The following is a 20,477-nucleotide window of genomic DNA, read 5'->3' as shown; positions in this document are numbered from 1 at the left end:
TGATTTCACAATATGTCCATAACTTTTTGCAGTTTCAGACCATGGACATCAAATAATACTGCTTTTATAATGAAACCGTGTCCGTGTTCGTGAGTGCGTGAGTCCGTTATATTCTTTCACATGCAGAACAGTGTGTCATTGTCTATTATATTCTTTCACGCGGCACGCCTTATCAGAGGTGGAGTATCACTATCAGAGGCATTCAGCATTTTCGTTTCTTCTTCTTCCCTTACCATTTTCAAAGCTATTCCAGATCCATTCCAAAGCTTGAACACAAACGGTTCCATATTTAAGGTAAGTTTACAAACTTAAATTTATATTATTGTAATTTATACAACAACAAATAAATTTGTATGGACTCGTATGTTAATTTTTTTAAGTAATTAATACTTGCATGTTAATTTTTGTAAGTAATTAAGTAATGTTAACAATTACATGTTAATTTTTTTAAGTAATTAAGTAATGTTGTATAATTATTCCCTAGGATAATTTTAATATGTTTAATGTTATTTATTATTTTATTAATATTAGGTTTTATTATCAAATTGGATTATTATTCATTAATAATAGGTTTTTTATTATCAAATTGAATTATTATTCATTAATATTAGGTTTTATTATCAAATTTGATTATTCTTCATTAAATTGGATTATTATCAAATTGGATTATTATTCATCACCATGTTTTATATTAGGATTATTTTTTTATCAAATTGGATTATTATTCATTAATATTAGGTTTTTTTTAATTATCAAATTGGATTATTATTCATTAATATTAGGTTTTATTATCAAATTGGATTATTCTTCATTAAATTGGATTATTATCAAATTGGATTATTATTCATCACCATGTTTTATATTAGGATTATTTTTTTATCAAATTGGATTATTATTCATTAATATTAGGTTTTTTTAAATTATCAAATTGGATTATTATTCATTAATATTAGGTTTTATTATCAAATTTGATTATTCTTCATTAAATTGGATTATTCATTAAATTGGATTATTATCAAATTGGATTATTATTCATCACCATGTTTTATATTAGGATTATTTTTTTATCAAATTGGATTATTATTCATTAATATTAGGTTTTTTTTTAATTATCAAATTGGATTATTATTCATTAATATTAGGTTTTATTATCAAATTTGATTATTCTTCATTAAATTGGATTATTCATTAAATTGGATTATTATCAAATTGGATTATTATTCATCACCATGTTTTATATTAGGATTTTTTTTTTATCAAATTGGATTATTATTCATTAATATTAGGTTTTTTTTAATTATCAAATTGGATTATTATTCATTAATATTGGGTTTTATTATCAAATTGGATTATTCTTCATTAAATTGGATTATTATCAAATTGGATTATTATTCATCACCATGTTTTATATTAGGATTATTTTTTTATCAAATTGGATTATTATTCATTAATATTAGGTTTTTTTTAATTATCAAATTGGATTATTATTCATTAATATTAGGTTTTATTATCAAATTGGATTATTCTTCATTAAATTGGATTATTATCAAATTGGATTATTATTCATCACCATGTTTTATATTAGGATTATTTTTTTATCAAATTGGATTATTATTCATTAATATTAGGTTTTTTTTAAATTATCAAATTGGATTATTATTCATTAATATTAGGTTTTATTATCAAATTTGATTATTCTTCGTTAAATTGGATTATTCATTAAATTGGATTATTATCAAATTGGATTATTATTCATCACCATGTTTTATAATAGGATTATTTTTTTTATCAAATTGGATTATTATTCATTAATATTAGGTTTTTTTTAATTATCAAATTGGATTATTATTCATTAATATTAGGTTTTATTATCAAATTTGATTATTCTTCATTAAATTGGATTATTCATTAAATTGGATTATTATCAAATTGGATTATTATTCATCACCATGTTTTATATTAGGATTATTTTTTTTATCAAATTGGATTATTATTCATTAATATTAGGTTTTTTAATTATCAAATTGGATTATTATTCATTAATATTGGGTTTTATTATCAAATTGGATTATTCTTCATTAAATTGGATTATTATCAAATTGGATTATTCATTAAATTGGATTATTCATTTTCATTACTTCGTATTTAATTCTTCTATAGAATAACTTTATTATTTAGGTTCTCTTATTTTATCAAAAAATAATTGTCTAATTTTCATGAAAAATAAATATAGGTACATTTAAGATGTCAAGTGGAGTTACTAAACGTGATCCAGCTTGGGAACATGGAGACCCAATAGACGGAAACAAACATGGCACAATTTGCAAATATTGCGGTCGGGTAATGAAGAGTGGCGGAGTGACACGACTTAAGTACCATCTTAGTGGATTAGATTCAGCAAAAAATGTCCAACGATGCGATAATGTCCCCCCAGAAGTGAAGGCATTCATCAGCACATTATTAAAAAATAAAAAACAGCAGAAGGAAAAGATAACACATGGAATGGAAAATATTCGAGTTGGGCTACGAGGAGAAGTCATTGGCTAAGCGGTTGACAGTGATGATGATGACGATGAGGACGAATGTGATGATGACATGGGACCTGAAGAACGACGCAGTTTGAAACAAGCATTACGTGCCTCTAAACAGTCAGCATGAGAAAGAGAACACCTTCATAAAATTCCTAATAGAGCACAAGGTTCCGGGACAAGTGGTGGTGCACAACTGAGACGGGAAGACAGTCTTAGAGAATCACAACTAACACCACCAATAGCCCCAAGTTTATATAAGTCATCCAAAGCACGTAAAAAGAGTGTTTGGAGTTATTTCACTGGAGGTAATGTGAAGGAGGGAATTGGGCGTCTAATTAGCAAGTTCTTTATCTATGAAAATGTCCCTGCTGAGAAAGCATCATCACATCATTTAAAAAATATGGTAGTGGGATGTCAACAGGCCGGTGTTGGAGTACAACCTCCCACTCCCTATGAGATAAGAAACAAATATTTGGATATGGAGTATAAAGACATTGGCGAGTATGTTAACAAGTTGAGGTCAAAGTGGGAAACTAATGGTTGCACAATCATGTGTGACGGATGGACTGGGCCGACCAGATTGTCTATCATAAACTTCATGGTATACTCCAAGGGAAAGACAATTTTTTTGAAGTCTGTTGATGCTTCAGACCATATAAAGAACTACAAGTATATTTACAAATTATTGAGGGATGTAATCATGGAGGTGGGAGAGCATAATGTTGTCCAAGTCGTGACCGACAACGGTTCTGCATTTGTCAAAGCTGGAAAAAAGTTAATGAAGCATCATAATGTGTTTTGGAAATCATGTGCAGCACATTGTATTGATCTCATGTTTGAGGCAATGGGGAAGAGAGAGAATGTTGCTACTGTGGTCAAAAGAGCTAGAACGATCACAAATTATATTTACAATCACGGTTGGTTGTTGGCAAAGATGCGTGAATTTTGCAAAGGAGAAATCATTCGTCCAGCTACCACTCGATTCGCCACCAACTATATTGCATTAGACAGCCTACTGAAGAAGAAAGCAGGGTTGAAGCAACTATTCACTAGTGACGATTGGGCCAACCACAATTTCAGCCGCTCAAATACATGTCGTATGGTGGAAAGTATAGTGCTTGATCATGCTTTCTGGACTCAATCAGAACATGTGTGCCAACTGTTTGAACCTTTTTACAAAGTTTTACGGATCGTTGACACAGAAGTGTATCGTACTATGGGGGCAGTATATGAGTTGATGCGTGTAGTGAAGGATGAATTGGAAAGAAAACATGGTGCAAGGTGGGTCATAAAGATAATTGAAGATCGATGGTATAAAACATTATACCACGATTTGCATGCAGCAGGTATAAATTATGTCATAATTTGCAATTCATTTTTTTATTTGCATAAGTTTTATTTCTCTTATTAGAGTATGTGTTTCTTTGAACAACATATTATTTGAATCCTCGATACCAATACAGACCCGATGTTGGAGATGATGGTACCCTTATACGTGCTGTACATAATGTATACTCTAAATTAGACCCTGCATCACCAGCAGTTGGCCAATTTAGAAATGAGGTACACAATTACTTAAATTATAATAATTACTTAAATTATAATATTAATAATTACTTTGTTGGATTAAACTAACACGATTTATTGAATTCAGCTAACATGGTTTAAAGATGCAAGAAGAACTTTTGGAGAACCAACATCAATTGCTGCTCGAACAACAATGTCTCCTAGTGAGTGTAAACATATTTCACTATAAGTTTATAATAGAATTTGTTCGAGTTATTAGGCTTATCAACATTGTTTTTCATTGTAGCTGAATGGTGGATCATGTATGGGACCGATGCACCAACTGTGAGAAAGTTAGCAATCAAAGTATTATCACAAACAGCTTCCTCATCTGCTTGTGAAAGAAATTGGAGCACATTTGCACTGATACACACAAAGCAAAGAAATAGGTTGGCGCATAGTAGGTTGGAAAAATTAGTTTATTGCTACTACAACATGAAGCTTCAAATTCGAGATAAGGAAGCAGAAATAGATCATGTCGACCGTGGTGACCCACTAGATGTGTTTGATATTGTTGGTGAAGATGATGATACGGAGGGTAACCAACTTTTTCAATGGATTAGACCTCTTCATTTAGATGATGATGAAGGCAACCTAGCTCCCAGAGTTGCTGAAGAAGCACGTAATGAAGGGATAAATGTAGAAAGAGTATTAGAGAAGGAGGTGGGATCTAGCAGCGCTGACTCTTTGGAAGAACTTTTGCGCCCAAGACCAAGAAACACTGGAATTCCACCTTCTTCCAATCCTACACAACCACAACATCGTGCTGATACTAATGATAGCTCTAGTTCAAGATCAGGAGACTCACCTACCACCGGAGGTGGGAATGATGAAGGACATAGTGGAGCTGGAGGTAGTGGTGGTGGATATGGAAACTATTATGGACCACCACCTCCCGGATATATGAGCCCCTTCACTGGTGAGGCAAACTTCACGCATGCAACACAGGATGATGACCATGGCAGTAGGCGGGCAGGACCAGGAATTGGTGCCATAGGGAAGGACTATACTCGCAGAGAAAGAGGCAAGGGGATTTTGTCAAGTCAAGAAGATGACTCGTTATCTAGAACTTCAGACTCTGTTGGATTGGGAAGTAGTAACTATGGTTATACTCATAACCAACCATTTCCTTACCCTTCATATCCCTACCCTTCATATCCCATTCTTGTTGGGATGGAATCGAGCGACTCATGGAAACAATCCCAGACTCAATCTTCAAATGATTTTTCTTATGGACAACCTCAACCAATCTCGGATCCATATGGGTGGCATGTTAACAATTACATGCAAAACTATTTTGGGGATTTATCATTTGATAACTACTCTTCACAATACACTCATTCTACACATAGAGATGATGAAGATAGTGAAAAATTTGAACCTCATAGGAACTCTATGTGGTACTAAAGTGTAAAATATTGTACTAATTCATTATATATAAATGATTATGGTGTGTTTAGACTTCTTTCATTAATTACTACATATTTTCTATACTCACAATGTTTGTCAGATCGCTATATAATCAACTTGATAATGTTAAATCCATCATGCAATGCATTTCCTTCCAATTTTTTGTGATAAACTAATAGATAATTGACTAAATAAACATCCTGCAAAGTTTCAATAAAAATTTCCAAGTTTTTCTTACAATTTCCGTGGTTTCCATGTAATTTTTATCGATATCGATATTTTCCCGATATTTCCATCGATATTTCCGTGTTTTCGGATTACCGATATTTCCGATATTACCGATATTTAATACCTTGAAAGCACCCACCAAACACCACGGGCGCGATTTCACACTTGAAGCGATTACAGATTATTTTTGTGTTTATTAAGGGTATCTCTAATGGAATAACAAGAGCAACTTACTATTTACTTTTCAAAGTACTTGTTTTGTATAACTCCACATGTTTAAAAAGCGCAAGGTCAAAAGGCAAGTACTATTTACAATATTTATTTTCTTTGTTTTATGCTTTGAAAATAAAATGATTGTTTAATTTTAATAAATTATTTCAAATATAAGGTAAAAACATCGCATTACAATAAACATAATTAATTTAAAAACAAAAGCGAAAAACTCCTTTAATAATACAATCAATTACAAAATTGAAACAAATATTAATAGCATTCAATCAAAGGGATATAATCAACATGGCTTCGTTTATCTTTCCTTGAAGTGTATGGAACTTCCTCATCTTCCGCAGGAAACCTTATTCTCATAATGTGATTTTTTTTTCACTTCTCCAAAAAACATTTTGGATTAGGAGCTCATCGTCAAGGTGTCGGGACATGATCTCCTGGTCCTTCTCCTCTTGTCTTTCTTGCCTATTTAACTCCCCGTCTTTCGCCTTTACTTCATCTCTAACTTTGTCTTGCTCATATGTTAATTTGTCTCGTTCCATATTCAGTGTTGTTGGCAAGCCAATTCGTCAACTAGTTTGAATAATCATTATTCGAAGAACTCCCTCGTAGGATGTTACTTTCATGTCTATCATGAGATGAATTTTGTTATTGGTCAGTTGGTCAACCTAATCTTCTCTCATCTTTTGGGTCCGGTTTGTTTTAAGCAAACTTCATCTTATGTAAACAATTATTATTGTCTTGGATCTCTCAACCCTGTAACATTATTTTGTGATTTTGCTTTTGTAGGACTATTAGCCCATTTGTTTAACAAGAAAAAAAAAAACCAATTCAATTACTCAATAACCATATTAAACTATATCAATTAAACAAAATTTCATGTTAAATTATTAATTAGGGATTTAAATTTGAAAATTAGAGATTTACTTCAAAATTGACGGTGCGATGGTGGGTTTAGTGGCTGTCGTGGAGCCGTGGAGGGTGACGACGCGTGGCTGGGTAGCGTTGGCCTGCTGGCTGCTGCTTCCAGTGGCAGAAGCTTCTGCCTTCTTTTTGTTTGAGGTTTGTCTTGTTGTGCGGAAGCGGCATCCGACTGTAAGTGAAGAAATAAAACAGAACAAAATAAAACTAACACCAACAAGAACACCAAGATTTATACTAGTTCGGCAATGCCTACATCCAGTTTAGAGATGACAGAATATTCCACTATAATCAAATGAGAGAATACAATAGTGTTTAACACTCAGAAAACCCAAGCCCCAAATATACCCAAGCTCACACACTCAAGAATATAAAAGGAATACACATTGAGTACAATTTAGAGGAAAAAAAAAAATAACAAGCCCAACTCTTATTTTTTTTCTTCTCTCACTTTTATCTCTGAGTTGTAGCTCTCTCTAAACATCACACTTTCTCTTCTATCTGCGGGTTGCTCCAGCTTCTCCCTTTTAAAGCCAAAGAAAGTGGCTTCTTAAAGAAACCAATGATCAAAAGGTCTCCCATCAGTGTAAAGAAGAAGACATAAGAGCATCCACTATTGTTTGACTCCCACATGTAGCACGTCAACCAAACAACCATTGTTTGTCTCCCACATGCAGCATGCCAACCAAACAACCACTACCACAAAAAGTAGCCGAAAGTATTGTTGATTGTTTGAGCCAATAATCAACAATTTCCACCTTGGCTCAAACCCTCTAAGTAGAACTCCTCATTGTCGTCTCCCAATCCCCCATTGGGCAATCAACAAATTTTACAAATGCCAATCAAGTCTAAGCAGTGCTTAAACTTGAGCAACGAAACTGGCTTTGTTAACATATCCGCAGGATTGTCAGCAGTCCCAATCTTTTGAAGAAGAATATCTCCCTCGTCAATAATCTCACGAACAAAATGGAACCTCACGTCAATATGTTTCGTAGGTGCATGATGAACTTGATTCTTTGCTAAATGAATAGCACTCTGACTGTCACAATGAACACCGCATGGTCTTATTGAACCCCTAAGTCATCAAGTAACCCTTGAAGCCAGATGGCTTCCTTTATAGCTTCTGTTACAGCCATGTATTCAGCCTTAGTAGTCGACAAAGCAATTGTAGATTGCAGAGTCGACCTCCAACTTACTGGACCTCCAGCAATAGTGAATACAAAACTAGTAGTGGACCTACACTTGTCCAAATCACCTGCGTAATCAGAATCCATATATCCAACAACACATTGACCAGTAACTTTATCCTGCTGGAACAATAAACCAACATCCACAGTACCCAGAATATACCGTAGAATCCATTTCACAGCTTGCCAATGCCCTTTTCCTGGATTATGCATATATCTACTGACAATACTAACAGCTTGTGAAATATCAAGCCTAGTACACACCATAGCATACATCAAACTACCAATAACATTTGCATAAGGAGTTTGAGCCATGTACTGACTCTATTCAACAGTTTTAGGAGACATAGAAGCGCTAAGTTTGAAATGAGAGGCAAGAGGTGTACTAACCGGTTTTGAATTTTCATTCATCTTGAAACGTTGTAGTACCTTCTTCAAATACTGCTTCTGACACAGACTAATCTTGCCTTTCGTTCTATCTCTTTCAATTTCCATACCTAGTATCTTCCGAGCTTCTCCCAAGTCCTTCATCTCAAATTCATTACTTAGTTGAGTCTTCAACCTTTCAATCTCCACTTTGCTCTTACATGCTATAAGCATATCATCAACATATAAAAGCAGATAAATGAAGGTTCCATCTTGTAGTTTGCGAAAGTATACACAATGGTCATAGTGACTTCTTGTGTACTTTTGCCTGATCATAAATCGATCAAATCGCTTGTACCATTGTCTTGGATACTGCTTCAAGCCATACAATGATTTTTCCAATTTGCAAACCCAAATTTTGCTTTCTAGCAACCTTAAAACCTTCTGGCTGAGACATATAAATCTCTTCCTCCAAATCATCATGTAAGAACGCAGTCTTGACATCAAGTTGGGCCAACTCAAGGTCAAACTGCACAACCAAAGCCAACAGAATACGAATAGAAGAATGTTTTACTACAGGAGAAAATACCTCATTATAGTCAATGCCTTCCTTCTGAGCATAGCCTTTAGCTACCAATCTGGCTTTGAATCTTACATTGTCTTTTCCCAAAGATTCCATCTTTTTGACATACACCCATTTATAACCAATTGCTTTCTTCCCCTTTGGTAACTGAACCAGATTCCAAGTCTTATTTTTATGAAGAGATTTCATTTCCTCATCCATAGATTTCTTCCACAACTCGCACTCTGAACTTATGACAACTTCTTTGTAGGCGGATGGAATATCATCTTCAATAACAGGAAGTGCATATGCCACAATATCAGTAAATCGAGCAGGCTTTCGAATTTCCCTTCTCGATCTTCTGGTTGCAATGTAGTCTTGTTGTTGTGAAGGCTCTTGGGTAAGTGCTTCCTCTTCATCATCCTCGTCTTCATCATCAGAATTAACTGTAGGATTAGTGGTTGTAACATCAGACCTTATTGGAACAACTGGATTCTTCAGTAACTCCACCTGCTTTGAGCTACTCATGGTCTCGGTCGCTTCAGTTTCACCTTCATGCTTGTTCTGATTAACCATAGTAGCCTCATCAAAAGTTACATCTCTGCTTACAAAAAATTTCTTCTCATCTGGACACCAGAGTCGGTATCCCTTCACGCCAGTGCTAAAGCCCATAAATAAAGCTTTCTTTGCTCTTGGATCCAACTTGCTTTCTCTGACATAATAATAAGCAGGACAACCAAATATGTGTAAAAACTTGTAATCAGTACAAGGTTTACCAGACCATACCTCCATGGGCGTTTTGCCCTCGTTCGTAGCAGCTGGCAATCGATTAATGAGATGGCTTGCATAAGTAATTGCCTCAACCCAAAATGCCTTGCCTAAACCAGCATTAAACAACATACATCGGACTTTCTCAAGCAAAGTACGGTTCATGCGCTCCGCCACTCCATTTTATTGCGATGTCTCCTTAACCGTGAAATGTCTCACAATACCCTCATTTTGACAAACTTTCAAGAAAAAATCAGACTTATATTCACCCCCATTGTCTGATCTGAGAGTCTTGATCTTTCGACCGCTTTGCGTTTCAATCATCTTTTTCCACTTCAGGAATATCTTCAAGACTTCATCTTTACGCTTCATGGTGTACACCCATATTCTGCTAAAGAGAGACAAAATAATGGCTACCTCCCGATGATGCATTCTTGGAAGGTCCCTAAACATCAGTGTGAACATAATCAAGAATGCCTTTAGTGTGGTGAATAGCAGTGCCAAATTTTACTCTAGTTTGCTTACCCAACACACAATGCTCACAGAATTCCAATTTGCATGCCTTTGCACTTTTCAATAAGCCTTGCTTCACCAATCATTGCAACGTTTTTTCACCAGCATGCCCAAGACGCATATGCCATAACCTCGTGGTGTCTGTGCTATATGCGTCAGCTGCTTCGGTGATAGCTGCTCCACCAATAACTGTACTCCCCTGCAAGAAATACAAGTTATTTCGTCTTGTACCTTTCATCACCACCAGTGCCCTATACACAGCTTTAAGAACTCCACCTTCCATGGTGATCTTGAAACCCTTGGATTCCAATGCACCCAGTGAGATAAGATTTTTCTTCATATCCGGTACATACCGAACATCATTTAATTATCTGATTGTTCCATCATGCATCTTCAAACAGATTTTGCCTATCCCTTGTGTTTTGCAGGCATTATTATTACCCATCAAAACAACTCCACCATCCAGCTCCTCGAAATTAGAAAACCATTTCCGAATGGGACACATATGATAGGTGTAACCTGAATCCAAAATCCACTCCTTGGAGTGACTATCAGCATATGAACTAGCCAAAGCAAACTCGAAATCATCATCATCTCCAGATTTTGCAATATTCGCTTCAGAACCCGCTTTCTCCTTCTCTTTGTTCTTCAATGTGGGGCAGTCTTTCTTCTAATGACCATTTTGGCGACAAAAAGCACATTCGTTTTTAGCAGGAAACTTCCCTCGTGACTTTGAACGAGATTTTCCCCGCTTCCCAGATTTTCTTTCCTCTGTTCGACCCCTTGCAACAAGTGCCTTGGTTTGTGAATTGTGAGTCTTCAATTCCTTCTTACTACACTCATGATTCACCAATGCCGCAGACACCTTATCAAGTTTCACCTCGGATTTTCCATACAACAGAGTAGTTTTCAAATGATAATAATCATCAGGCAATGAATTTAATAAACATAGTGCCTTATCCTCGTCAGGAATTTTCACATCAAGGTTTGCTAAATCAGCAAGTATTTTATTATAATCATTGATGTGTTCGTGCATAGAGATACCTGGACGATACTGGAATCGGAAGAGTCGCTTCTTCAAGAAGAGACGATTTTCTGCGCTTTTGGTCATATACTTCTCCTCCAATTTCGTCCATAACTCCTTAACATAAGTTTCCTTCATATACGGATATTTCAACTCCTTATCAAGGAACGATCGAATAGCAGCACAACCATGAAGATTAATTCGCGTCCACTGCTTGTCATCAATATCTTCTGGTTTATCTTCCAGAACCATATCCAACTCTTGTTGATACAACACATCCATAACTTCACATTGCCACATACCAAAATTATTAGAGCCATTGAATTTATCAACCTTTAACCTTGTAGTAGTAGTTGGATGTTTATTGGATGTAGACGAAGACGATGCTGACCCCTTATTTACAGATTCATCTTTATCTCCAGCCACCTACTCGGCACTATTCACAAATACGGCACTGTTCACAGGCACAATTCCGTTCACAGATACTGTAGCAGTTCACTGTTCACGAAATTGTAGCGCCAACACTATTCACGGAACTGGGCTCTGGTACCACTTGTTGTGCAGAAGCGGCATCCGACTGTAAGTGAAGAAATAAAACAGAACAAAATAAAACCAACACCAACAAGAACACCAAGATTTATACTGGTTCGGCAATGCCTACATCCAGTTTAGAGACGACAAAATATTCCACTATAATCAAATGAGAGAATACAATAGTGTTTAACACTAAAAAAACCCAAGCCCCAAATATACCCAAGCTCACACACTCAAGAATATAAAGGGAATACACATTGAGTACAATTTAGAGGAAAAAAAAAAATAACAAGCCCAACTCTTATTTTTTTTCTTCTCTCACTTTTATCTATGAGTTGTAGCTCTCTCTAAACATCACACTTTCTCTTCTATCTGTGGGTTGCTCCAGCTTCTCCCTTTTAAAGCCAAAGAAAGTGGCTTCTCAAAGAAACCAATGATCAAAAGGCCTCCCATCAGTGTAAAGAAGAAGGCATAAGAGCATCCATTATTGTTTGACTCCCACATGCAGCATGCCAACCAAACAACCATTGTTTGTCTTCCACATGCAGCATGCCAACCAAACAACCACTACCACAAAAAGTAGCCGAAAGTGTTGTTGATTGTTTGAGCCAATAATCAACATGTCTTTGGACCACGAGACTCCAGTCATGTGTGTGTAATAGGGGACGAATAGTCCCTTACTATGTTTTATATATTACACACACACACACACTATATTAGAAAACCAAAACGATGTTGCTTCAACTTCCTCTCTTTTTTTTTAGATAAAAAAAGGTCGTTGTCTTGGCAAGTAAACCGTCGATTTGCCCCTTGAACTATCACCCAACTTTTGATTTCCCCCCTGAACTTTTTAATTGGAAAATTAAGGACTTAAACTCATTTTTTGGCTGATTTGCTCCCTGATGTTAATTTTTCATTCATTCCATCCAAATTATGTGTACAACATGTGTAGGTAGTTCGGTCGCTTCATTATTTAAAATAATTAAAAACCTTAGATTTCTAAAATATAAACCTATGCGAATATGTGTGATTCTATATCTTTGTGTCTGAAGGTCTAGCAAAGTGACGATTTTGTCCACAAATGAGAGTTATGTGGTTTGCACATGATAAAAGTTAATGTTAGTTTGGATGAAATCTATGAAAAACTAACTGTAGGGGGGAAATTGGCCAAAAAAATTAGTTTAAGTCCTTAATTTTCCAATTGAAAAGTTCAGGGGGAAATCGAAAGTTGGGTGATAGTTTAGCGAGCAAATCGGCAGTTTACTCTTGTTTTGGCATGAGTGCAGCGCACAACTCAGCATCAACATTTAGTGCACGTTCAGAGAATCAATCAGAGGGGCGGATTTTTACACTTGGTGTCGATTTCTGATCGGAAGCCCAGCCACACCCCCTTGCACCTCTATAGCTTCGCCAATAAGTCCCAGGTCAAGGCATAACAGGTTGAATCGTTATTTGGTCAAACTATTAAAAATCATTAACATAACAAATTTAACAAAACACGATATGTTAATATAATTAGTTTGACATGACCATGACAAACACAGCCGTTTGCCAGGTCAATGACATTTAACTGAGATGAATAGTGTTCATTAAATATACGGGTGTCATATTAATCTCCATATGTACAAGCTGAAAACAGAAGCAAAAGCGAAACTGTCCGAAGGAACACACGTGACGGGTGACGAATCTCTCCCATGGCAGAGGAAGGAAAGCCAGATGCCCAACTGTTTCAGCTCCTTTCTGGTCTCCTCCAACAGGTTTTATTATCTTCTCCTTTCCAAATCCACCATTTATTTCTTCCAATTTCGCCTGATTTGATTTGCTTCGCGTTTCTAACTTCTCTTTTACGGTTTTAATTTGTCAAGATTATGAATAGAAACATGGTTCTAATCATCTGTGTGTGGTAGAAAACCGATTTTTGTCTTGATAAATTTATAATCTGGGTGTTTGAGTTTATGGTGTTCTAAGGTGTTCTTACTTCAAATTTCTTTTTTAGAATGTGTTTTACTAGGTGACTTGGGGCTTTTAGTTTTCGCTTGATTTGGATTCTCTTGACGAACCTCTGATGAATTGATAGATATCATTGTTAGCCATGCCATTTGTTGTGTATAAATTGATTCTTGAATGCTTGAGTAATTGGATTCCAATCCCTGCGAGATACCATATTGTGTCATACTGAAAGTAAAATTGAAGACAGTCATGCCAATCCACACTGTTATGCATTGTGATGGCGTAACGCCATGCGAGGGCTTATAGTTCCAGTAGCAGTGAACATTTACCCCCACACTTAAGGCCAGAGTTCGAATTCCCCTTTGACCGGAAGAAAATTACAATGTCTCTTCTGAATGATGTGGTAGACATCTCTTTTGTTTTAGAAAAAGGGACTCTTGTCATGAACATATGTAGGATTCATTTCAACATGATGTCGAATTAAAGAGGTGAGTGGTGAAAGAGATTCTGTATGATGTCAAGCGCTTCATGTTTTTCACACATAAGGTATTGCTACTTAACTGATTGCAAAAGAGGTGACTGAAATCCTGAAGAGAAAATTGAAAAACATAAATAAATAATTATGCATTTGAGATTGAAACTGAGGTACAGTTCCTCTTTCTTTCTGGTAATGATGCAAAATCCTCCTTCTTTTCTTTTGAATTTGAAAACCTAGTAGGAGAGACTGTCCTAGCTTTATCTTCAAAACGTGAATATGATCTAATGGGGTAAAATACCAGGGGGGGATGCCAATCATCATGTACTTGCTAAGAATGGCCAACACTAGTAGCAATATCACTGAATGCTTCAATGAATTTCTGTCTTTTCTTTTTGGGAAAATTATTGATTCATCCCCTTGCTTAACCTTTGAAACTAGTAAGCATATTCTTTTGAGTTATTTTATGACAGTTACACCCGTTTTGTTTGCTAGAGGGTGCATATGTCAGAGTAAGACTGCCCAACTTTAGGATGATGGAGTAAGAATGACTGGCAAATATATTTGTGTGGTTTTTTATGACACTTACAAACTTCCTCTGAGGGTCATGGAGACTATATTAAAGTTTTACAGTTAATATAAAATATTAGAAAAGAACCACTTGTGTAGCCAAATTTTGGGGCAATAGCTGGAAAATTTAGTCAGAGAATGTTTTCAAAGCTCTGTTAGGAGATTGAGTTTGTATATGTGAATGTCGTAGCATGAAAGCCTTGTATTGATGTGCCGTGCGATACGTATATACCTTTTTATCTTTGTTCTTGAATACTAAAAGCATTTGCATAGATGGGATCACAACTATGCTTTTGTCTAGTTCTAATTACACTTTGCCAAATCAGGGTCTGATGTATGTAGTCCTGGTTTTGGAACTACTTTTGTATGCTTGTATGAATGTTTTCCATTCATTTTCCCCTGAGAAGGAACTTTTCTATAACTTATACTGTGAAGGTGGAAGCATTGACCAATGAAGAAGAAGTTGAATTGCGTTCAAAAATCGAAGCCCTTGGATTGGAGGTTACAAAACTTCCGTCGCAGTCAACGCAGCATCTGGACGAGGTAGTTTGAAAATAGATTCTCTTTTCCATGTTTTCCTCATTTCTCCTCAATGTTTTACATTTTCAGAAACAAAACAATCATGAATTCTATATATGAAATAAATATTTAAGGTCTTTTCTCTATTGGTGTATATATCATCTGATCAGCTGGAAATAGCCAAGGAGTTGGATAAATTATCGGCAAAGTTGGATGATGTAGATGAGATGATTTCTTCAGCGATGGCTGCAGATCCCCAGGTGAAGTCACTGTTGAGTGGTACTGCTGATGTATGGATGCCAGTTATTACTGCCACTGCTGATGAACGACGGAATTTTACAACTTCAGTGGCAGATGATAGCCCAGAAGCAAAAGAGAGAAGTTCCAGTTAGCTGTTGACACCTTCCAACATTGGGAAGAAAAGTACCACTAGAGATCAATAGCTAGCTGGTGTGCATGTTTGTTTTCTCGTCTACTCGTTCCTGTTAAATTTCAGATTCTTCAGCTAACAGTGTCAGGATTTTGTTGTGTATTGAGCCCATCCTAATAAGCGTTTAAGTAAATACCATGCCGATGAGATGCCAGTTCTACATATTCCTTATTATATTCAACAAAACCCATAAAATCGTGGATTTATTTTGGTGCTTGTAGCATTACTCTTTTTTGTTGGGTGCTTAAAGACGACAGCAAATTCAGATGATCATTTTCGAGCCAAAGCTGAATGAGAAATGAAAATAAATAGGTTATCCTTCCCGAGTTGTTTGTAATATGATTTGAGAGATGTAGATAAAGTGAAATGTATTCCGGTTGTATGTAAGAATTTCTTCATTGAGGCTTCTTATGAGCCGTCATTGGTTCGGCTCATTGTATCCCCTTGATGCAAGAAATTCATACAAGTCAAGACGGCCTCTACAGATAAACTGGCAATGATAAACCCAATCCTCAGCAATACTCAAATCAATACAATTCCAAATTCCAATCATATGAAAGATCATAATGTCTCTGCAGCCTTCTCTATTAAACTTATGAAATAGAATATTTATTTAGGAGGACCCGAGGACAATGCCAAAGCTATAAAATGCATAGTGACAAAAAAACCAATGCACCAAGATAGAACTGATGCAAAAACAAACACGACAAAAAACACGATAAGCCTTAGAAGTCCATCCAAAATGGTTAGCAGAGAAGCGCCTTGGGCAGCATCATCCTTTTCAACCGTGCCCGATTTATCTTTGATCGAATCTCCATAGTCATACAAAGGAGGGTTTGCGTTTTTTGATGCAGACACAGCATGCCATCTTTCCCTTATTTGCAATCTCAAAACACTCGTCTTGAACCTGATTAGAAGAAAGAAAGAAAAAAAAAAAAACTCTTAAAGTTTAAGGATACTTAACATCATCTATTATTGATCTTGACGTTAACTTGAACCATTCAGAATTTACAAAAAAGATTAACATGCATGCAAATACAGTCTACGAAAACAACAATCATATTTTCGACTTGTTCTTCAGCCAACTAATCAAGCAAACAAGAAATCTCAAGTCAGAAGACTCAGGAGGTGAAAACAAAACAAATCCAGAAATTCATGTACCTGAAATTGACAGGCGCTGATTTAACGGCACTGAGTTTGAAGGCGTGAGTGATCGGAATTTGAGGTTTTGCAGTAGGAAGATGCAATTGGGATGGTCTTGCTCCCGCTCCTGCTGCCACGACGGATGTCATGTTCGTCATGTTTCAATCAAACTGTGAAACTCTCTCAAACAAACGGAAGGTGGCTTTTGGTTGAAATAAAATATACAAGTGGGGAGAAACAATAAATAGAAAAAATTAACAGAAAATCAGTGTGCGGAGTTTACTTGGGGATAAAGCCAAGTTTCTCCAATTACATAAAACTAAATTATTAATCTATATTTTACTTAACAAACAACACTCCTCTTTTTTAAATTCAAAGAAGGTAAAATTTTAAGTTTTGTCCTTATTTTGATAAGAAGTCTTAATAATTACTTTTAAAATAATGAACATTATATTGAAGGTGGAACCAAATATTTAAGTTGAGAGTTTAATCTACTTATTTTTTTTTTGTTTTATCAATTAATATTTTGTTTCATGTAACTAAAATTATTTAAGTTGAGAGTTTAATCTACGGTAAGATTAATATGAGAGTTCATATAAGAAAAAGAACTTCACAAGTACTCACAATGAGGACCTTTGGGAGCAGCTCTCATGATTTCAATTAGATTATGAATCTAATAGGAAAGGGGATTCTATTTGGAATAGAATTCCGTATTGAATTAGGTTTCGTAATTTTATTGAATTGTTGAATAGAAGTAATAGGAAATCAATATCCTATTATGACTAGAACTGTGATGGAAAATTGTTTCCATATCCAAATTAGATTCTAAAAGTTATAAATCCTATTTAAAATATTATTTCCTAGTCGAATTAAAAAATTTAATTGTTGTAAATTCTCTTTTGAGTAGTGGGAGCTAAGATGGAGACCAAGTTGGACTTGGATCCTAGCCTTACAAATTTCGGCATACCCTACCGATACCAGGGCCGAAATATGTGGTACAATTTTGGCCCAGTGACGCGTCCACAAAACCTAATTAATTGAATGCATAATTAGAATGAGAATTTGTTTTTTTATTTAAATTTAATTGCTGAATATAAATATAAGGATGATTATGGATTATACTATATAATGAAGCTATGTGATTGGCCGCTATAATATGCGAGTATGGTTTGGCCTTGTATGTTTTGTTCTTAATTTTGAATTTTCCTTCAAATTTAATTAAATGGGGCTTGCATCCCTCCTCCCTCTATTTCTTTTTCTTTAAAAAGGGGGACAACTGATGATAAGTCACGGTTATCCATCCATTCTAGGGGCAGGAAGACTCATAGAGGCATTTCAACCTCTATTTTTTGGTGTTGTAATCTTCAATCTTCCTCCTTATCAAACTCCCCTAATCCTTCGGGATTAAGTTTTTACTTAAACATATGATGTATGGAGTTAGATAGTTAGCTTGGAAGGAAGATTTGAAGATGATCCTGAGAAGAATTAAGAGAAAAAGGCACGGCCCCAAGGCTAGCTTTGAATGAATAGTGATTATATTTTTTTTGCTTGCTTGTTTAATTTTATTTGAGGAAGTGATGTTAGAATTAACAACAAATCACCCCGCCTAGACCATAACCAGCTCCTTGGGTGCGTTTGGTACGTGGGACGGGACGGGACGGAACGGGACGAGGCGTTCCGTCCCGCGTTTGGTGTGCCAAAAATGGGTGGAACGGGCTGTTCCACGGGACAGATTTTGGGTGTTTTTGCGTCCCACCTCTCCCCCCTGGAACAGGTTTGTTCCACGTCTGTGGAACGCAATGTTTTACCATTTTAAGACAAATATACCCTATGTCTTTTTCAAAAATTACACCTTCATTCCGTCCCGTTCCGTTCCGTTCCGTCTGCGTACCAAACGCACCCTTAATCCACACGATGCGATGTCATCAGATCCTTTGTTTGAAATTTCGTTTAAGACAAATATGTATAAAACCTGTAACAAAAACCCTCACCAATTATTATTGAATTTGAAAATTGTTCTATTCGTGGCCTTCCCCGAAGTGCGTAGTCACTATAGAGGACTGCCCTAAATGCTTGCCATGGTGGGAGATTTAGGGACTCCAATCCAAAGGACTGGCTAATGCATACGTATTGACGTTAGTGTTGAGGAATATTTTAAATATGACTACTGTGGTTGCTTGAGATTTATTTAAGGTTCAAATTCCAACAAGGCACTATTTGTTGGGTAACAATTAAATTAGGATTAGTTGTAAAAGCAATTTAAATTAGAGATTAGAGGCCAAACATAATTGGAGCATGCATAACATGCATGGGAGTAACATACACTCTCCTGAATGGGCGTGATAGAATGATTAGTTGTTCATGCGGTTTTTAGTCTGCCGTTGCCAATCCCATGTATGCAAATGGTCCATGCCTAGTGGGAGCAACTCCCGATTTCGTAAAGGCTTAATTCGAAATCGATAAAATTAGATGGGACAACAATTAAAATAAAGATCCATTTTAATCCGAATATAACTTTCGCTAATTAAAATTTTGTTTTGTTTTCTATAGACAAGAATCTTTGTAATAGCTTTAATTCACCATTAAAACCCGATAACCAAATGATTGAACTAAGAGGCAAAGGACTTCTTCTAAGGAAGAAATTGTTTTAGAACTTGGGGCAAATTTCGATCCACACGTCCTTGCTATTTAGATTATACGATTGCGGTGAATTCTATCCAACCATGTATACTTGATTCAGGGGTTAGCTATCATGTGTGCAATACGTTACACGACATGAGGTGGATAGAAACCTAAAACCAGGATAACTGTGCCTAAGAAAGAAGAATGGTTTCGTGCTTTTGTGTGTGCTACAAGCATGCATGTTTAGGGCTTTCCAATGGCAAAACTCTTCAACTAAAAGAGTGCTATTTCATTCCGACGTGTATTTATAATAGGGAGCTTTAATAAAAAGGGCTTGAACTAAGTTTATTTTAACCAAAAACCATCCTATAACTTTTTTTAACCAAAAACCATCCCAGAACAAAGTAAAACCCACCAAACCAACAGACAGCTCGACCACCAGCCAGTCACTCATGGGCTCTCCTTTGGCCCTCATCCTCCTCCTCCTCCTCCTCCTCCTCTTTGTCTCGCTGAGTACTACAACTTTCCTTTTTGAATCACCCTATTTCATTGAGTATTGAAAAAGTTATATCCATTTGAATCTTACCTAGTTTCTGGCGACCTCCGAGGCTTTCGAGGCATTTTTCGGCCAAATCACAATAAGTTAGCCATTGTGCGAGGTACCATTCTCTTCGTCTCTTCGAGAACTATGATTTTCGTTTTTGAATCACTCGATTTTGTTGAGTATTGACAAAGTTATGAGAGTTTAAAGTTTGTCCAACTTTTGAGCCGAAATTCTGCCTTCCCTTCCGTTTAGCTCCGGCGAGCAACAACCACACCAAGCCCTTTGGGCTGTGCACAAACAAACACTGTATCTGGAAAGAAAAGAACCAAAATCCAGAAACAGTGACTTAAATTTCAGAAACAGTGACTTAGATTTCATAAACAGTGTTA

General features: G+C 35.9%; 2 protein-coding genes and 1 long non-coding RNA gene across 3 annotated transcripts; 2 read left to right on the top strand and 1 right to left on the bottom strand.

Annotated features, from left to right (window-relative positions):
* Positions 1–4,183: 4,183 nt before the first annotated feature.
* Positions 4,184–5,562, top strand: LOC139197853 (uncharacterized). The gene is made up of 2 exons (XM_070825846.1): positions 4,184–4,261; positions 4,345–5,562. Exons 1-2 carry the CDS (start codon positions 4,252–4,254, stop codon positions 5,502–5,504), a joined length of 1,170 nt encoding a protein of 389 aa, XP_070681947.1. The 5' UTR covers positions 4,184–4,251; the 3' UTR covers positions 5,505–5,562.
* A 7,665-nt stretch (positions 5,563–13,227) lies between these two features.
* On the top strand, positions 13,228–15,912 carry LOC103438356 (uncharacterized). The gene is made up of 3 exons (XM_008376903.4): positions 13,228–13,592; positions 15,266–15,373; positions 15,520–15,912. Exons 1-3 carry the CDS (start codon positions 13,530–13,532, stop codon positions 15,739–15,741), a joined length of 393 nt encoding a protein of 130 aa, XP_008375125.2. The 5' UTR covers positions 13,228–13,529; the 3' UTR covers positions 15,742–15,912.
* A 379-nt stretch (positions 15,913–16,291) lies between these two features.
* LOC103438355 (uncharacterized) lies at positions 16,292–17,184 on the bottom strand. Its single transcript, XR_011582523.1, has 2 exons — positions 16,941–17,184; positions 16,292–16,686 (listed from the first exon to the last, which is right to left on the bottom strand). It is a non-coding gene; the product is annotated as an uncharacterized lncRNA (long non-coding RNA).
* Between the last annotated feature and the right edge of the window lie 3,293 nt (positions 17,185–20,477).

Source organism: Malus domestica, chromosome 07, assembly GCF_042453785.1.
Source record: "Malus domestica chromosome 07, GDT2T_hap1".
NCBI classification, from domain to species: domain Eukaryota; kingdom Viridiplantae; phylum Streptophyta; class Magnoliopsida; order Rosales; family Rosaceae; genus Malus; species Malus domestica.
Note: the sequence above shows the minus strand (reverse complement) of the source record. Positions and strands in the feature narration are given on the sequence as shown.